Genomic DNA, 19,680 nt, shown 5'->3' on the forward strand with positions numbered 1-19,680 from the left:
GAGCTGGTGGAGAAATGGGAAGCGTTGGGAAGAGCAGCAGAGAGACAAACAGCGGTGGAGAGAGTTGCTGTAAGTACAATAAGAGCTTCGTGAGTAAGCCACGAAGAGTCATTTATTAATTCATGTTCCCCAGCTGAGGGCGCCACAGACCACTGAGAGTTTTTCAAAAAAGACATTTCTTTTTAGCAGAACTTTTGACTTCTTGAACCTTGGCTGGTTGCTGCTTTTATGCTCTTACTTTTATGATGATTATTTTTTTGTCTTTTATATTGATGCTTTTACTTTGCAGCACTTTGGGGTTTGCTTTAAATGTGAAGTGTTACATATCAAATGTAAAATACATATTACACAGATAGATATAAATAATCACAAATTCCAAAAATGACGAATAGAAACAATTCTAGTATATGAATATAAATAAAATAAAGAATCAAATTATTATGAAGTATAACATAAAAACAAATTATAGTAAATGGTACAAATCCTATGTCACACAAATACATAAATAGAACAACATCTATCTATCTAGTCAGATAGTGTTGGTTTGGCACTGCACATGAGATTTGTTGACAAAAAGAAAAATATAGAAAATCTCCAGCTTCAATTCGGTTGGGTCTCTGGCACAGAGCAGGATGCAGTTGGTTAGTTAAATCTGCTGCCTTTAAGCCATCAGCATCTCAGAGCATCTGAATCAAGGGTAAAGCATCAGCATATGTAGTTATTTCATTGCTGGAAAACCATTTATGAACTTAGTGGGTGGTGGGCAGAGCTTCATGTGTAAGTACAGTAACTATCTTGGTGCAGCTCAACAATGTGGAACAGTTTGATGTTTGCAATTAACATCAACTATATGGGGTGAAAATCACAATTACAAAACAATTTACACTGGCATTGGTAGGGATGTATGACTTCTATATGTACACAAATAAATAAAAAAGACAATGGACATACGTACCCAAATCTATACCTATGACTCTCACTGAATAACTCAAGAAAATTAGATACCATGACTAACTTCTTGTTTCAACATTCTGCTTTGTGTGCTTTCAGCTTCACTCAGAGAGAAAATGGCTTCTGGACCAGAAGATGATCTCTCCTGCCCCGTCTGTTATGACATCTTTAAGGATCCTGTTATGCTGACATGCGGCCACAGCTTCTGTAAAGTCTGTTTGCAGAGATGGTGGAGAGAGAAACAAGAACAGGAGTGTCCAGTTTGTAATGCTGTATCTGGAAGTAACAACCCGCCTTGTAACCTGGCATTAAAGAACCTGTGTGAGGCCTTCTTAATGGAGAGAGATCAGAGAGCTTCAGCAGGATCTGAGCCTCTCTGCAGTCTGCACTCTGAGAAACTCAAACTCTTCTGTCTGAATCATCAGCATCCAGTTTGTCTCGTCTGTCTGCATTCAGAAACACACAAAAAACACATATTCAGATCCATCAGTGAAGCTGCACAAGATCATAAGGAGGAACTCCTGAAATCAATGAAGCCCTTACAGGATAAAATTAGGCTCTTTGAAGAAGTTAAAAGAAACTGTTATCAAACAGCAAGACACATGAAGGTCCAGGCCAGAGTCATAGAGAGGCAGATTAAGGAGCAGTTCAAAAAGCTTCACCAGTTTCTACAAGAGGAAGAGGAGGCCAGGATCTCTGCTCTGAGGGAGGAAGAGGAGCAGAAGAGTCAGATGATGAAGTACAAGATTGAGGGTCTGTGTAAAGAGATAGCAGCTCTTTCAGACACAATCAAAGTCACAGAGGAGGAACTGAGAGCTGAAGACATTTCATTCCTGCTGAACTACAAGGCTGCAGTGGAAAGAGTCCAGCAGCACCCCCTGCTGGATGATCCAGAGCTGGTCTTGGGAGCTCTCATAGATGTGGCCAAACACCTGGGCAACCTGACCTACAGCATCTGGACTAAGATGAAGGAGGTGGTCTCCTACACTCCTGTGATTCTGGATCCAAACACTGCTCAGTCAGACCTCATCTTGTCTGAAGATCTGATCAGTGTGAGAAATGGAGAGAGACAGAAGCTTCCTAAAAACCCAGAGCGGTTTGATTTCTACCCCTCTGTCCTGGGCTCCGAGGGCTTTAACTCAGGGACTCATACCTGGGATCTTGAGGTTGGAAACAGTACAGCTTGGTTCATCGGTGTGGCAACAGAGTCTGTCCAAAGAAAGTCAACAATACAGGACATAAAAGTTTGCATTAAGTCTGGATTATGGGCATTACTGCTCAGTAAAGATAAATATTCAGCACTCTCCCCACATTCCCACTTTCTTCTCTCAGTGAACAAGAAGCTGCAGAGGATCAGAGTCCATCTGGACTACAACAAAGGAAAACTGTCATTCTCTAATCCTGATACTAACACACACATGTACACTTTCACACACACTTTCACTGAGAGGCTGTTTCCATTCATTAGTGCTTTTGATAAACACCCTCTGAAGATATTACCTGTGGTATCTGATAGTGATGATGATGTTAGCAGTGGACCCAGTGTATCTACAGCGTAAGATGTACCCTGTATTTAAGACCACTTCAGCCTGTGTCGAAATAACTGAATCAAAAAGTAAACATGTTTGTCTGTTGTGCTTTTTAGTGTTTTCAGTAATAAAGTGTTTATAACACATTTAAGAGCGTCTGCTGCACTATGTTTATTAAATTTCACTATGAGATTATGAGAGTATTTTCCTTATGTTTTTGTTTAGGTCTTCATTATACTCTGGACACAAGGTGTAAAGTCATTTAGGTAATTCTGGCACGTATTGAGAAACAATTAATGTTGGATTTCAACTCATTAAAACATGGACAGTTTTTGTCAGTCAGCTGAAACATTTGTCTGTGTGCATACTCTTGATCACTTCTCATTCATAAACATAGAATACTTGTGACTATAAAATTATTTACTTTTTTGTATGTAATTACTGATATAAGTTGCCTTCAGGGACCTGAACCACCAATGTGACTTTTAAGCATATATTTTACATTTTGTTTCAAATCAGACAATAAAACAATTTAAAAGTGGTGTATAATTGCCACAACAAATGTTAGACGACAATGAATGTATGATAAGCTGGAGGTAATGTGCTGACTCTGTTTAAACCAACTATCTGATGTAAATCATCTCAAACCTCACCTGAGATTCTGTATCTGTCCTTTTTGATTTGGACACAACTCAGAGCATCTACTCGTAGGATGTGTCAATCAACTCCTGAACTTATGGCTAATATCTTTAATTGGGACATCATAGCTCACCTAAGAGCCTGCAGCTCACTTGCCTGTATGTCTCTGTGTTGGTCAGCTTGCTGCTGACAGGATTTTCCTAATGAAATGATGCCTGACATTCACAAACAGACCAGTTGGACAAACTGTTGCTAATTTAACTTAATAATTCTCATGTCTTAATAACTTATATACAACAATAATCTGCTCCCAATCCTCTCATGGAAAAAGGGAGGGATGAAGTTTTATAAACATTTCTCCTTATAAGATTAATGTTTGAACTGAGTACAACACATCTTATTTGCCAAGATTGACTGTTACTGACACATTGGTTGATCTTTATAAAGGACCTAATATCTAAATTCACTTTAACTATGACTAACTCTGATTGCTACACACAGTCCCAGGGTCAGGACAAAGGCTAAAGTCATTTCAAAACGGTGATATTGTGATATCATATTTTCACAAACTCTGGAGTGGTAATCTTTGTTTAAGGGCAACTGTGACTTTTGGTCTTTTTTCTGTGGTTCTCATTAAATCTCATATGCAGAGCCAGATAACCATAACGTTATCCAACTAACAAGTCTGATAGGCCTAAACTGTATTCCTCTGTGGCGTAGACCTCTGTTGTTGTTTCTGTACTCTCTGGTATTAGCTCAACAATGTAGTACAGTTTGAAGTTGGCGATCCCCCCATATCCCACCCTTTCACTCTTTATCACAATAAACCAGGTTTAGCAGAAAGAGAACACAAAAACTTAGTAACTCTGCATCAATAGTACTGGTTACATCATGTGGCGTCAAAATGGCCATGAAACAATTCACCTTGACGTAGGAACATGTGCTTTCCGTATACCCAAATCTATGACTAAAACTGAATAACTTAAGAAAATGAGATACCATGACTGGTTTCTTATTTCAAATACAGACTGATCCTGGTTTCAATTGCTAATCAGCTGACTGAGCTGTACAGTAAAGTTTCTATCTGCTCATCGCCTTCAGATTTCTGTTCCAAGACCAACGAACCTTGGCGTCCTGGACTAAATAGTTGTTTTCCAGTCCTGCTTGAAGAGAAATTTTGTCCAGGATCAATCTCTATTTGCAACAAGTCAGGAAACAGAAACTTTATTCTTCCACTGAACTGAGACACAAACAAGAGAGCGAGACAGATAACTAGAAGATTCACCATCAGGATAAAACCTCAACCTTCACAGACGGATAAAGACAGAAATAATATTTGAAAACTGACACTACAACTGGCAGCTTACTTCAATCACTGAAGGTGAGTTTTCAGAGAATCACAACTCAATGCTCAATAGGGTGTAGGTCTGGTTTTAACTTTGGAGGGGACATCTTTTCTCAGACAGGGAAACTAATTGCGTTTTCTTATTACCTCGTCTCTTTCATAAGAACACAACAGGTGTGACTTTAAAATGCTTAATTTATTGAATTTGTATTTCCTGGCAGACAGAAAATGGCTTCTGGATCAGAAAATGATCTCTCTTATCATCTCTTCTGTCTGGACCATCAGCAGCCAGTCTGTGTTGTCACCAATTGCAATGGTGTGATTCAAAGACGTGTTTTTAATTGTTTTTGAACAACAGAGGTCTACGGCACAGAACAATACGATATTTCAGACTTTGGATACACACAGAACGTTTATTTGTCAGATTAGTTCAGTGTTGGTTTCTGATTAAAAAAAGATAATATATACAATCTCCAGCATCAATTCTGTTGGGTCTCTGGCACAGCAGGATGCTGTTGGTTAGTTAAATCTGCTGCCATTAAGCCACCAGCATCTCAGCAACTATGTGGAATCAAAATCACAATCACAAAACAATTTACACTGGCATTGGTAGGGATGTATGACTTCTAGATATACACAAATCTATCATCACAACAAATATTACAAGACAATGGCCATAAATGCCCAAATATATGCCTATGACTCACTGAATGACTCAAGAAAATTAGATACCATGACTGACTTTTTGTAACAACATTCTGCTTTGTGTGTTTTCAGCTTCACTCAGAGAGAAAATGGCTTCTGGACAAGAAAATTATCTCTCCTGTCCCGTCTGTCATGACATCTTTATAGATCCTGTTATCCTGAAATGCAGCCACAGCTTCTGTAAAGTCTGTCTGCGGGGATGGTGGAGAGCGAAACAAGTACAGGAGTGTCCAGTTTGTAAGATTGTATCTGGAAGTAACAACCCACCTCGTAACTTGGCGTTAAAGAACCTGTGTGAGGCTTTCTTACTGGAGAGAGATCAGAGATCTTCAGCAGGATCTGAGCCTCTCTGCAGTTTGCACTCTGAGAAACTTAAACTCTTCTGTCTGGACCATCAGCAGCCAGTCTGTGTTGTCTGTCTGCATTCAGAAACACACAACAACCACAAATTCAGACCCATCAATGAAGCTGCACAGGATCACAAAGAGGAGCTCAAGAAATCCCTGAAGCCCTTACAGGAGAAACTGAAAGTATTCAAAGAAATGAAAGGAAACTGTGATCAAACAGCAGAATACATTAAGGTCCAGGCCAGAAACACAGAGAGTCAAATTAAGGAGCAGTTTAAGAAGCTTCACCAGTTTCTACAAGAGGAAGAGGAGGCCAGGATCTCTACTCTGAGGGAGGAAGAGGAGCAGAAGAGTCAAATGATGGAGGAGAAAATTGAGGGTCTGAGCAGAGAGATAGCAGCTCTTTCAGACACAATCAAAGTCACAGAGGAGGAGCTGAGAGCTGAGGACATTTCATTCCTGCAGAACTACAAGACTGCAGTGGAAAGAGTCCAGCAGCGCCCCCTGTTGGATGATCCAGAGCTGGTCTCAGGAGCTCTGATAGATGTGGCCAAACACCTGGGCAACCTGACCTACAACATCTGGAACAAGATGAAGGAGGTGGTCTCCTACACTCCTGTGATTCTGGATCCAAACACTGCTCATCCAAACCTCATCCTGTCTGAAGATCTGACCAGTGTGAGACGTGGAGAGAGACAGAAGCTTCCTGAAAACCCAGAGAGGTTTGATTACCATATATTTGTCTTGGGCTCTGAGGGTTTTAACTCAGGGACTCACACCTGGGACATTGAGGTTGGAGACAGTACAGGTTGGTTCATCGGTGTGGCAGCAGAATCTGTCCCAAAGGAACTCGTACAAAACATAAACGTTTACATCAAGTCTGGATTATGGGCAGTACTGCTCAGTAAAGATAAATGTACAGCAGTCTCTCCACTGCATCCCTGCATTCTTCTCTCAGTGAAGAAGGAGCTGCAGAGGATCAGAGTTCATCTGGACTACAACAAAGGAAAACTGTCATTCTCTGATCCTGATACTGACACAAACATACACACCTTCACACACACTTTCACTGACATACTATTTCCTTTCATTTGCACTTCAGATGAACTCCCACTGAGGATATTACCTGTGGTCTCTGGTGATGATGATGATGTTGATGATGATGATGATGATGTTGACAGATACAGTGATAGTGATGTTGTTGATGGTAGTGATATTGTTGATAGTAGTGTTGTTGATGATGATGATGATGATGATGATGATGATGATGATGATGATGACAGATACAGTGATAGTGATGTTGTTGATGGTAGTGAGATTGTTGATAGTAGTGTTGTTGATGATGATGATGATGATGATGATGATGACAGATACAGTGATAGTGATGTTGTTGATGGTAGTGATATTGTTGATAGTAGTGTTGTTGATGATGATGATGATGATGATGATGATGATGATGATGATGACAGATACAGTGATAGTGATGTTGTTGATGGTAGTGATATTGTTGATAGTAGTGTTGTTGATGATGATGATGATGATGATGATGATGATGATGACAGATACAGTGATAGTGATGTTGTTGATGGTAGTGAGATTGTTGATGATTATTAAGATAATGATGATGTTAACAGTGGGCCCAGTACATCTGTAGCCTCAGTAAACCCTTTATTCCAGTTTTAAACCACTGGAGTCTGTGTCTAAATAACTTAATCAAAATCTAAAGATGTTCATTGGTTGTGCTTTTTAGAGTCTTCAATAACACAGTGTTCATAACATATGTAAGAAAGTCTGCTGCACTGTTGGAAATTTATTAAATTATTTATTATTATAACTATTACGTCTTAGGACATTATAGAAGAATATTTAAATTATTTTTTTGTTTTGTATTTTGTACTCTGGACAAAAGATTACTGTCTGATTATTATCATATCATATTACAAGACTGCAGAATTACACTTCACTGGATTCCTGTTTTATTTGCAGAATTATAGTGAATTACATTTTGTTGAAGCATGATAAAACTTTTGAGGAACACTGGACACTTAAGGTCACTGTTATCCTCACACAAATGACCCTATTGATGATGACGTTGGCAGAGACAGTATTGATCAAGTATTGTAAATTAATTAAAACAGTAGTGTTGTACTCAAAAAGCTCTTTATTTTCAGGGGAGAGTTTCTCACCAAATCAGTGAAAAACTATGCATGTTTGTGTGAGATACTCACAAATGGAGGCTCACAAAAGCTGTGGCTCCGTAGCACTTCTAGTGGTCAAAAACTGTTGTATTCTTGAATTGTATTCAGGGTCAATCTGCATTTGTCTGCCCCCAGAATAAAATGCAAGTCTTATCTGAACTGTCAGCTTAAATCAAGTTTATAAGATATGAAACGATACCATATACTATATTGTTCCTGCAGGTAAATCTGTCTTGGCCTCAAATGCTGCACGAATAAATGCATCCACAGTAAGAGTAAAACAACAACATATGAACAAAACAGCACCAGCCGTGTCAATTACAATAATAAATTACACATAACAAAAAATATTGCACTCACTCCATGATAAAAACACATTTCACATAACACATAATGCACACACCCCTTAATATACCACCATAAGACTATTGCATTATCCCTACAGCCACAAGCAGCACTCATAGACTCATGCTATGCTTTAGTCCATCACAAATTGATCATCTTGTTTATATTTCAGCAGGCTCACACTGGATGATACTTGAATGTATTGCCCCTTTTAAAAAGGAAGATAATAAAACAAAAGAAGTTAGCTCCTTGGTATAACTCGCAAACCTGCAAATTAAGGCAGAGTTTGTGGTCAGATCATGAAAGTATATGGGGCTCCACCAAACTGGAGGAATCTTGTTAAGTTTGGCAAGATAGTCTTAAAACATATATGAAGGTATTCCTATAGCTCTCAGTGGTAATGATTTCTTTAATTATAAAATTCTAACTATTAGAGACTAATTTCATCACCTCCTGCCCTCAGCATTCACTGATTTATCCACAAATACAGGAACTTTTGACACAGCTGTAAAACATTATATATATATATATATATATATATATATATATATATATATATATATATATATATATATATATATATATATATATATATATATATATATATATATATATCTTTAGACTGTTTTTCTCTGGACCTTCCTGAACCTCATCTTAGATCCCATCCTATCTAGGCTGCCTAAATAAATTTTACTCTTAGTTAGCACTTCTAAAAACTAGGCATGATCAATCTGTCTTCATGAACAGGCTATGTACTACATCCGTAAACCTCTTCTTTAAAAAAAATCCCACCCTTGATTCAGGTGTTTAAACCAACTATCAAACTATATCTGACCTTCCCTTTCGCTCTAAAACCCTTAAGCAAGCAGTCACCAATCACTTGTGTGACTTATAACAGTTTATTTGAGGATTTTCAGTCAGGATTTAGAGCCATCATAGCGCAGAGATAGGACTGGTGAAATTTACAAGTGACATCCTAATTGCTTTGGATAAATGACTTCTCTCTGTATTGTCTTGTTTGATCTAAGTGCTGCATTTGATACCACTGAACATCACATGCTATGACCTAACTTCACCAAGATGATTTAAGTCATATTTATCCGATTGCTTTCAGTTTGTGCATTTTAATGATGAATCCTCCAGGCACATAAAAAGTCAGACCAGGTGTTCCTCAAGCTTCGGTGTTTGAACCAATATTATTCACCTTACTTTTTTTTTGCAGTTGTTCTGCTCATCTACTGACCCACACTCCAGTCTAATAGATGGCAGTAAATGCAACTATAAACTAGTTGGCATCCGCCAATAAAACCCAAAAGAGGAAGAGGAAGCACGCTTGTTCCTCTGAGTTTCTGTGGATTCTGTCAGTGCTGGTTTTTCCTGTTGCTGAGGTAAGAGTCGAAAAATGTTGCTGCGCTATTTCATTGTTTTATGTGGAACTTCAATTAATAATCGTGTAACTTTTAATGTATATTGTTTTCGGGTTACTTATTTTTAAGTTTACTACACCATTTTGTGTTGTCTTGATCGTTAATATAAGCCTCTTAAATATAATTTTATCTTCTCTTTTTTTTAATCTGAGTCCATAAAGTATGTAGACAAGGAAAATGAATGAAACTAACTAACAGCAGAGGAGGAGATGAAACTAAGAGCGTCTGTCTCAACGATCTGCTGAGGGTTTGATAGTTGTTTAATCTTAGAAGATATCACAGTGAAATAAGAAAATAAGTTTTGTCACTCCACCACGCTGTTCTCTCTCTCTCTCTCTCTCTCTCTCGCTCTCTCTCTCTGTCTCTCGCTTTCTCTCTCTCTCTTTTTAAATTAGTCTGGAATTGAACAACAAGCCTTATTTTACTTTTAATATTAACAAACAAAGATAAATGTCCTTTTTGTGTTCCAAACTTGACCTAAATCGATGCTGGAGTACTTCCTTTTTTTTTATTAATTACGCGGCATAAATTTGAAACAGCCGCTCAAAATTCCTGTACTTTTGGGAAGTTACCGCGCCAACCCCCTCCTCTCAGCAAGGACTTCTTGCAAATGAACTGGAGTTGTGAGCTGTTGTTTATTCTGTTTCTGCAGCTGTAAAAAACATTAAAAAGATCCCTTCATAGAGAGGAGAGAGAGGCACATTGTAAAATCAAGATTGAAAATACTAGGTCCAGTCCAGGACAGGAACCGGTTAACCCAGCGTCTACAACCCAGGTTAACTTAGATAAAGTGTGGACACATTGTGGAATTTTGCCTTCGTCATTTACATTGAAGGCACATCCGAAGCAGTGCTATTTTATTGTTTTATGTGGAGCTCTAATTGTTTATGTTGTAACCTTTAATAGCCAGTATGAACAGGAGAATGACCACAATGAGGAAAACCTATTTCAGTGTTCATATGAGTACATGTCTGTTGTTTAGGGACAAGATTAAGCTTTGAAGACAATTAGTAATTTGTTGTGATGACTTTGGACAAAGACAAAATATGTTTTCCTGTCAAATTGAATGGCTCTTGGCCAGAAATATTCCTTGTATTATTACAGAAAGAGAGATGGAATATGATTTTCAGTTAGTATTTTTTCATTTTCATTAGTTAATCAAATCAATTGATGGCACATCAGTCTGCTGTGGATGTTTGCATTCTCTGTTTGGATTGTTTGGTCAGTCAAAAACACCATATGGTAAAAGTTAAAGAGCCAGTTTTTATCTTAATGGATTTAGAGTATCTTGAAACAGAATTTGGATCTTTTCTGATTAGTAATTGGATTCAGGGTGAGTCAGTATTTGACTACCAACATTGGCCACAGATACCTGAACATTTACACTCACACAGTGGAGGGACACCCACTCCTTTAGAAAAAGATGAACTCAGTGAACAGTTTAAAGAGAAAACTCTAACAAATCTCCACCTCTTCTCTGTTACTTGTGTCAAACCAGAAAACAGAAACTATTATTCTTCCACTGAGAGGAGGTTCACCATCAGACCACAACCTGGACCTTCATAGACAGCTGAGGACAGAAGTAATACTGAAAGACTGACGCTGCAACTTTCAGCTGACTTCAATCACTGAAGGTGAGTTTTCAGAGAATCACAACTCAAACTGTGATTAATTACAAAATTAGATACCATGGCTGACTTCTTGTTTCAACATTCTGCTTTGTGTGTTTTCAGCTTCATTCAGAGAGAAAATGGCATTTGGACCAGAAAATGATCTTACCTGTCCCGTCTGTCATGAAATCTTTAAAGATCCTGTTATGCTGAAATGCAGTCACAGCTTCTGTAAAGCCTGTCTGCAGAGATGGTGGACAGTGAAACAGGCCCAGGTTTGTCCAGTGTGTAAGGCTGTATCTCAAAGTAACAACCCGCCTCGTAACTTGGTATTAAAGAACCTTTGTGAGGCCTTCTTACTGGAGAGAGATCAGAGAGCTTCAGCACAGTCTGAGCCTCTTTGCAGTCTGCACTCTGAGAAACTCAAACTCTTCTGTCTGGATCATCAGCAGCCAGTCTGTCTCGCTTGTCTGCATTCAGAAACACACAAAAAGCACAAATTCAGACCGATGAATGAAGCTGCACAGGATCACAAAAAAGAGCTCCAGAAATCCCTGAAATCCTTATGGGAGAAAAAGAAGCTCATTGAAGAAGTTAAAGGAAACTGTGATCAAACAGCAGACTACATGAAGGTCCAGGCCAAAGACACAGAGAGGAAGATTAAGGAGCAGTTTAAGAAGCTTCACCAGTTTCTACAAGAGGAAGAGGAGGCCAGGATCTCTGCTCTGAGGGATGAAGAGCGGCAGAAGAGTCAGATGATGAAGGTGAAGATTGAGGGCCTGAGCAGAGAGATAGCAGCTCTTTCAGACACAATCAAAGTCACAGAGGAGGAGCTGAAAGCTGAAGACGTTTCATTCCTGCAGAACTACAAGACTGCAGTGGAAAGAGTCCAGCAGCGCCTCCTGCTGGATGATCCAGAGCTGGTCTCAGGAGCTCTGATAGACGTGGCCAAACACCTGGGCAACCTGACCTACAGCATCTGGAACAAGATGAAAGAGATGGTCTCCTACACTCCTTTTATTCTGGATCCAAACACTGCTGACCCAGAACTGATCCTGTCTGAAGATCTGACCAGTGTGAGACGTGGAGAGAAACAGAAGCTCCCTAAAAACCCAGAGAGGACCAAATTCTCCTGCTCTGTCCTGGGCTCTGAGAGTTTTAACTCAGGGACTCACAGCTGGGACATTGAAGTCGGAAACAACAAGGACTGGGAGCTGGGTGTGTTGGGAGAGTACGTCCAGAAGAACGGACGCTTACAGCCCGGACTGTGGAGAATATTGTTCTGTGACGGTAAATTCACAGCGTTCTCCACTTTGGATCCAGAGAAAGATCTGTTGGTGAAGAAGAAGCTGCAGAGGATCAGAGTTCATCTGGATTGGAGAAGAGGAACATTGTCTTTCTGTGATCCTGATACTAAGAAATACATACACACCTTCAGACACACTTTCACTGACACCGTGTTTCCATACATTTACACTGAGAATCATCTCCCACTAAAGATTTTACCACTGAAGGTCTCTGTGACGGCAGAGAAACGCAGTTAGCAATGAAAATATCTACAATGAGAAGATAGTAGAAACCATCACAAATTTAAAATCTGTAGTTGTTGGTAATATTACAAATGAATGAGGAAGAGTTTATTTTAACAGGGTAATATTTTTGTGATTTCTTTCCACATGGCATTTGACCTAGAATAGTACAAAACATCAGAATTGTGGATTATACAATTTGTGAGTGATGCAGCAATTGTAAATATAAAAATACCAAAACTAGCATTTAATGTTTTGAGCAATAACATTGACATGCAATCGAGAAATGTCATTCTTTTAAAATGGTAAGATTTGACACTTAATTGGTCAACATCAGCTTTTTTATTTGAGGTTCAGAGTTCTTGATCCTGCACTCAGTCTCACCTCAAGGTCAATTTAGTAGCTATTGTGGGCTTTGAACTGTACCTAATTTTCTAGTGTACCTCTTTTAAATGAAGATTAAGGTTAGACTGTTTTGTTTAATCATCAACTGTCAAAGTATAATGGATAAAAAGTTTTAAGGTTTTCTGAAAATGTTGCTTTTATTTCACTTTCATTCTTTATAGTTTTATGTTTTACCATTCTGGATCCAAACACTGCTCATCCAGAACTCATCCTGTCTGAAGATCTGACCAGTGTGAGACGTGGAGAAAGACAGATGCTTCCTTAAAACCCAGAAAGGTTTGATTTCCATCCAAGTGTACTGGGTTCTGAGGGTTTTAACTCAGGGACTCATACCTGGGATGTTGAGGTTGGAGACAGTATAGGCTGGTATATTGGTGTGGCAGCAGAGTCTGTCCAAAGAAAGGCAACCATACAAGTCTGGATTATGGGCAGTACTGCTCAGTAAAGATAAATATTAAGCAGTCTCCCCAGTGCAGCTCTGCAGTGAAGAAGAAGAGGATGATGATGATTATGATGATGATGAGGATGTTAGCAGTGGGCCCAGTTAACCTGAAGCTAAAAGCCAAAACTAAACATGTTTGCCTGTAGTGCTTTTTAGAGTTTAAAAGTCAGCTACACTGTTTGAAATATTCACTACAAGATTGTAGGACATTATAGCACAGTATTTCCATTATTGTTTTTGGTGTTCATTATATTCTAGACATTATATGTAAAGGTATCTACATAACTCACATTCACTGAGAAAATATTACTGTCTGGTTGTATTTCATATTAAAAGACAGCAGAATAAGATTTCACTGGAATCCTGTTTTTATTTGCAGAATTACAATTTGTGACAGCATAGTAATAGTTTCAGCAAAACTGGACACTGGAGTGTCACTGTTGCCCTCACTGAGATAACCCTATCGATGAGGATGGCAGAGAAATTGATTCTGATGATGATAAAATTTGAGAAGAGTCAGGAGAAATTAACTTTTTGCTAATAACATTATACCAGTGTTTCTTTGTGATTCCATCAAGTGTTGTAAATTAACTGAAACAGTAGTGTTGTTCTTTAAAAGCTCCTTATTTACAGGGGAGATTTTCTCACTAATTCAGTTAGAAAATATGCCTGTCCATGTTTTTTCACAAAAGCACAGCTCCATCGCATTTCTAGTGGTCAAAAACTCAGAAACGGATTCAAACAAACAAACTTTTGTTCAGGGTCAATCTGCATTTGACTGCCTCCAGAATAAAATGCAAGTCTTATCTGAACAGTCAGAGTCTTAAATCAAGTTTATAAGATATGAAACGATACGATATACTACATTGTCCCTGCATGAAAATTTGTTCTGGACTCAAATGCTACAGTAAAACAACAACATATGAACAAAACAGCACCAACTGTGTCAAACACAACAATAAATACACATAATAAAATATTGCACTCACTCCATGATAAAAACACATTACACATAACACATAATGCACACACTCCTTAATATACCACCATAAAACTATTGCACTATCCCTACAGCCACAAGCAGCATTCATGGACTCATGCTATGCTTTAGTCCATCACAAATTGATCATCTTGTTTATATTTCAGCAGGCTCACACTGAATGATACTTGACTGTATTGCCCCTTTTAAAAAGGAAGATAATAAAACAAAAGAAGTTAGCTCCTTGGTATAACTCGCAAACCTGCAAATTAAGGCAGAGTTTGTGGTCAGATCATGAAAGTATATGGGGCTCCACCAAACTGGAGGAATCTTGTTAAGTTTGGCAAGATAGTCTTAAAACATATATGAAGGCTGTAATGTCAGAGCCACCTCACACTCATAATTAATAAAGCTCTTTGGCCAGGCTGATAAACATCCATAACCCTATTGATCCATGTATTCCTATAGCTCTCAGTGGTAATGACTTCATGAGCCTCTTTAATTATAAAATTCTAACTATTAGAGACTAATTTCATCACCTCCTGCCCTCAGCATTCACTGATTTATCCACAAATACAGGAACTTTTGACACAGCTGTAAAACATTATATATATATATATATATATATATATATATATATATATATATATATATATATATATATATATATATATATATGTATATTTAGACTGTTTTTCTCTTGACCTTCCTTAACCTCATCTTAGATCCCATCCTAACTAGGCTGCCTAAATAAATTTTACTCTTAGTTAGCACTTCTAAAAACTAGGCATGATCACCCCCCCCCCCCCACCTACTGTAAACATTCAGGGCTTTGGCAAAAACATACTGGCCTTGAGCCCAAGTAGCCATCCCCTAACCCCGCCCCGCAGAATCTGCTCATCTACTGACTCACACTCCAGTCTAGTAGATGGCAGTAAATGGACCTATAAACTGGATACAAACCTACAATAAAATCCAAAAGTAGGAGAAGAAGCCGCACATCTGTTCCTCTGAGTTTCTGTCAGTGCTGTGTTTTCCTGTTGCTGAGGTAAGAGTGGAAAAATGCTGCTGCGCTATTTCATTGTTTTATGCAAAGCTCTAATTGTTAATCTTGTAACTTTGAATGCATGTAGTTTGCTGTTACTTATCTTCGTGCTGTTTTTATTGTTAATATAAACCTCATAGATATAGTTTTATTTGATCTTTTTAAGGCTGCCCTGAGTCAATTTATGTAGATGAGGAAAATTAAACTAACAGCAGAGGAGATGAAACTAAGATCATCTGTCTCAACAGTAAATCATCTGTTGAATGTTTGATGGTTATTTATTTAATCCAAGCTTTAGAAAATAACCACAGTGAAATAATAAGAAATTAAGTTTTATTTCTCTCTCTCTCTCTCTCTCTCTCTCTCTCTCTCTCTCTCTCTTTCTCTGATCTTTATTTTCTATTCTCTTTCTGGAAGTGAACAATAAGTCTTATTTTACTTTTAATGTTAACAAACTAAGATAAATGTCCTCCTTTCATCCTAAACTGGTCCTAAATCAATGTGAGGGCACTTCCTTGTTTTATGGATTACGCGGGACAAATGGCGCTTTTCCACTAGACAGTTCCAGCACGACTCGACTCGCGTTTGAATGGTAAATATTAAAATAAATCGTACACAGGTATATTTACAACTCTTATTGAATTACTGTGTATAGGCCTACATCAAAGTCAGTTACGTGTATTGAGTGGCTGGATGACTAAAAGCGTAATTAGACAAGTTTTTCTTTGTGTGTTTTTTTTTTTTTTTTTGGAGGGAAAGCTTTGCTTCATGGATTGCAGCTAAATGAGCAACTAAACTGTAATCTGGTGCAATGCATCTCTTATGTAGCTACATGAGATTAATGTAGGCTATTTGTGAATACTCCCTTACATTGGGCAGTGATGATAAATTATGGTTTTTAGTTAAACATTTTATGTTCATCCACTCCATAATACTTGCACCTGCCCACAGAGCTCCGCTGCAGCCTGCAGACACGGCAGAGGCCCATTGGCTTGTCTGTCTAAATAACACCTGGTCCAATGGCCCTATGATAGGCTACAGAGGCCCAGGAGTCCCACCCACGCATGTTGTAGTCCCCTCCCCCCCCCGTCCAATCACCTTTTACTGACAAGCAGTCACGATGAGAGAGCGAGTGAGAGAAACAACACACCAGCACACGAAAATCAAAGCGAGAATTACAAAATGGAGAATGCGGGTAAAAAACGAAAAGGCGGAGCTGAAAAACAGAGAAAAGAAAAGCTCTCGCGACCGACGCTGCTAAGAGCAATAAACTCTCAGAAATGTTTGCTGCTGCGGCCAACGTAGCCTGAGCTAGCAGCAGTGGTTCCTCTCAGCAGCAGGTGAGTCAGAGTGAGGCTCCCGCTGCCATGGTGGTGCAGCAGCAGGTTGAGGAAGACTCTCCACCATGTGGAAGTGATGATACAGTCTTAAGCAGGTGTGATAAACACTCTTTAAATGTTCAGAACGGTTACTTAACTGTCTAGTATGAACTTTACTTGACATAATAATAGTGTGGTGTATTACAACTAGGCCTAAATCTAGTTATCTAAAGTATTGGAAAACAATCATATTCATATAGGTACTGTCCTGATGAATTGATTAGTTTTAGCTTTTATCAACCACGTAACCATTATTTTCATGAAAGGATGAAACATAATTGCAAATCTGCAAGGTTACAACTCATATGTTGCAATGTGATGTGGTTTGAGCATGTAGATCTGCTATTTTCATAATTTTTGATCATTTCTACCTATAGTGACATCCCCCAAATTAGGTCACCAGAGTGAACGTGTTTTAAGTGTTAACATGCACCTTTCTTTGTGCCCATAGTCCCAATTTGTTCATGAAGGACATTGACCTAACTACATAACACATATATAGCCTATGATGCTTTACATATTTTTTTCAGTCAGTGTTTATGGTTTATTGCTCGTTCAACAGTTTCACATTATACAGTTAAAACTAATTCAAGCCTATTCAAGTCTCCAGAATATAAGGGATATTGTTCAGTATAGTACTGTTATTAAGGGCTTGTGTGTTTAAATGTACATCAATGCCAGTTGGCATAATATCTGTGCGTGGATTGTAGTGGGCCGGTCTGGACCAAAAAGTCCAGGGCTGAATTTTTGTCCCAGTCCAGGCCTGGAGATGCCTGGTTTAAGAATAGCATTAAAACAGCCCTGAGAGGTATTTCAGAGGTTTTAAAAAAACTCTGAAAATCTGAATTGTTTGAATAAACTGAGTACTGTGAGTATGTTGTCACAAACCAGGCCAGTTAGTGGCAAAAAGGGAGTCCACACATGAAATAACAAATCAAAATTAATTTCTTATTAAATCATTATTAAATCTAACCCTTGAAAGTAAATAATGGTTAAATTAGTCAAATAGAATTCAGGTCATACTAAGCAAATATAAGATAAACTTAGATACAAATAAACCAAAAGTATGTGTGAAATGTTAAGTTAAGGGTCAGTCAGGTATGCAGTGTATGGATGAGTGAAGTATGTTGTGTGAAGTGTTGAATACAGGAGGCAATGATACTTAGCTCCACATGGCAGGTGGAAGACTGAAACCAAGTCTCAGTCTGGAGGCAGCAAGAGAGAGTGAACAAATGGTTAGACAGCCCTTAAATCCCCAGTTCCCCATACACCCACAGGTGAGGCAAATTGGCCCGATGACCTGTCCCAACAGTCCAGACAGGACTAGTGATGGCCACAACAGCGATCACCTAAAAGACACAATTTAAAATAATTAAACTCAACATCCCATATAAACGTAATATTTTTAAATCAGAGGTAAACAATATCATTCTTTAACCCGGAAGTTCTGGCCGCCATGTTTTACAACATCGGCTCGCCTCGACTCGGCTCGGTTGCAGGAATGACCTTTTCCATTACAAAGAAGTACCTACTCAACATCATAGCAGGGCTCCGTGAAACTGATGTGACTTCGTTTTATACGCGACACAAACACATAAACAATGGAGGACATGGAGGTGATGGTGTACTTGCTGCTGTATGTGGCTTTCTGTCACACATAAAGCAAGAACATTGAGCCGTATGACTGTAACGCTGTTGCCGGTATTTAAAAATGCCGGGTTTGATTCTTGTGTGGGACGGCTCATGACTCTTCCAGCGACAACTCTTCTGACCAATCAGCAGCCAGCAGTCTGTCGATGTCACATTTAGTATCGGCTCGGCTCGCTTGGAACCTCAGCAGAGCAGGTACTAAAAAAGTAGCAGGTACCAGCTACTATCCCTAGTGGAAACGCAAAAAAAAAACTGAGTTGAGGCGAGTCGAGTGGTGCTGGAACTGTGTAGTGGAAAAGCCCCAATATTGTTGTTCAGGAGATGGAATAGGATTTTCAGTTATTATTTTACTATATTATTGGTTATACATTTGTGTTTGAAGCATATAACTTCATTATTTTAATTTCCATGATTCAACATTAATTATTAGAAGTTTCTGCTTGTACATTAATGAATCAAATCAATTGATAGCACATCAGTCTGCTGCACGTGTTTGCATTGCTCTCTGTTTGGGTTGGGTCTTTTTTTTTTTTCAAAATGTATTTTTGCACGTCTGGTTCAGAAATGTTTTCCACAGGTCCATTTCAGATCGGGTCCTGCATTTTGGACCTGTGAAGAACTCTACTCTGTAGCACTTCTACCAGTCAAAAACACCTTTTACCTTTTTTAAATAGCAGATTAAATAAAAGTTAAAGAGACAGTTTTCATCTTAATGGATTTAGAGTATCTTGAAACAGAATTTTGATCTTTTCTGATTAGTAATTGGATTCAGGGTGAGTCAGTATTTGACTACCAACATTGGGCACAGATACCTGAACATTTACACTCACACAGTGGAGGGTCACCCACTCCTTAAAAAAAAGATGAATTCAGTTGAATAGTTTAAAGAGGAATATCTAACAAATCTCCACCTCTTCTCTGTGTCACTTTTGTCAAACCAGAAAATAGAAACTACTATCCTTCCACTGAGAGGAGGTTCACCATCAGACCACAACCTCGTCCTTCATAGACCGCTGAGGACAGAAGTAATACTTGAAGACTGACGCTGCAACTTTCAGCTGACTTCAATCATTGAAGGTGAGTTTTCAGACTTTTTTACAAGTTACATCTTAAACTTTGAATGACTAGAAAATTGGAGATCATGTCTTACTTTGC

General features: G+C 38.6%; 4 protein-coding genes across 4 annotated transcripts in view; all 4 read left to right on the forward strand.

The window, feature by feature from the left end:
* osgn1 (oxidative stress induced growth inhibitor 1) overlaps positions 1–19,680 on the forward strand; it is a 135,421-nt gene that overhangs the window by 40,249 nt on the left and 75,492 nt on the right. The gene's annotated exons all lie outside the window — the stretch shown is intronic.
* Positions 1,068–2,510, forward strand: LOC128355357 (nuclear factor 7, brain-like). Its single transcript, XM_053315599.1, has one exon. The coding sequence runs from the start codon at positions 1,068–1,070 to the stop codon at positions 2,508–2,510; it is 1,443 nt and encodes a 480-aa protein (XP_053171574.1).
* LOC128355358 (nuclear factor 7, ovary-like) lies at positions 5,259–11,052 on the forward strand. Its single transcript, XM_053315600.1, has 2 exons — positions 5,259–6,723; positions 10,985–11,052. Exons 1-2 carry the CDS (start codon positions 5,259–5,261, stop codon positions 11,050–11,052), a joined length of 1,533 nt encoding a protein of 510 aa, XP_053171575.1.
* Positions 11,237–12,640, forward strand: LOC128356310 (E3 ubiquitin-protein ligase TRIM35-like). The gene has a single exon (XM_053316812.1). It carries the CDS (start codon positions 11,237–11,239, stop codon positions 12,638–12,640), a length of 1,404 nt encoding a protein of 467 aa, XP_053172787.1.

The sequence above is a fragment of the Scomber japonicus genome, chromosome 3 (assembly GCF_027409825.1).
Source record: "Scomber japonicus isolate fScoJap1 chromosome 3, fScoJap1.pri, whole genome shotgun sequence".
Lineage (NCBI taxonomy): Eukaryota > Metazoa > Chordata > Actinopteri > Scombriformes > Scombridae > Scomber > Scomber japonicus.

Bases quoted from the DNA above. Each gene is read 5' to 3' on its own strand.
- LOC128356310 (XM_053316812.1), top strand. From the start codon at position 11,237: ATGGCATTTGGACCAGAAAATGATCTTACCTGTCCCGTCTGTCATGAA.
- LOC128355357 (XM_053315599.1), top strand. From the start codon at position 1,068: ATGGCTTCTGGACCAGAAGATGATCTCTCCTGCCCCGTCTGTTATGAC.
- LOC128355358 (XM_053315600.1), top strand. From the start codon at position 5,259: ATGGCTTCTGGACAAGAAAATTATCTCTCCTGTCCCGTCTGTCATGAC. The intron at 6,724-10,984 runs GTAGTGATATTG...GTGTCAAACCAG, and splicing joins TGATAGTGATGTTGTTGATG to AAAACAGAAACTATTATTCT.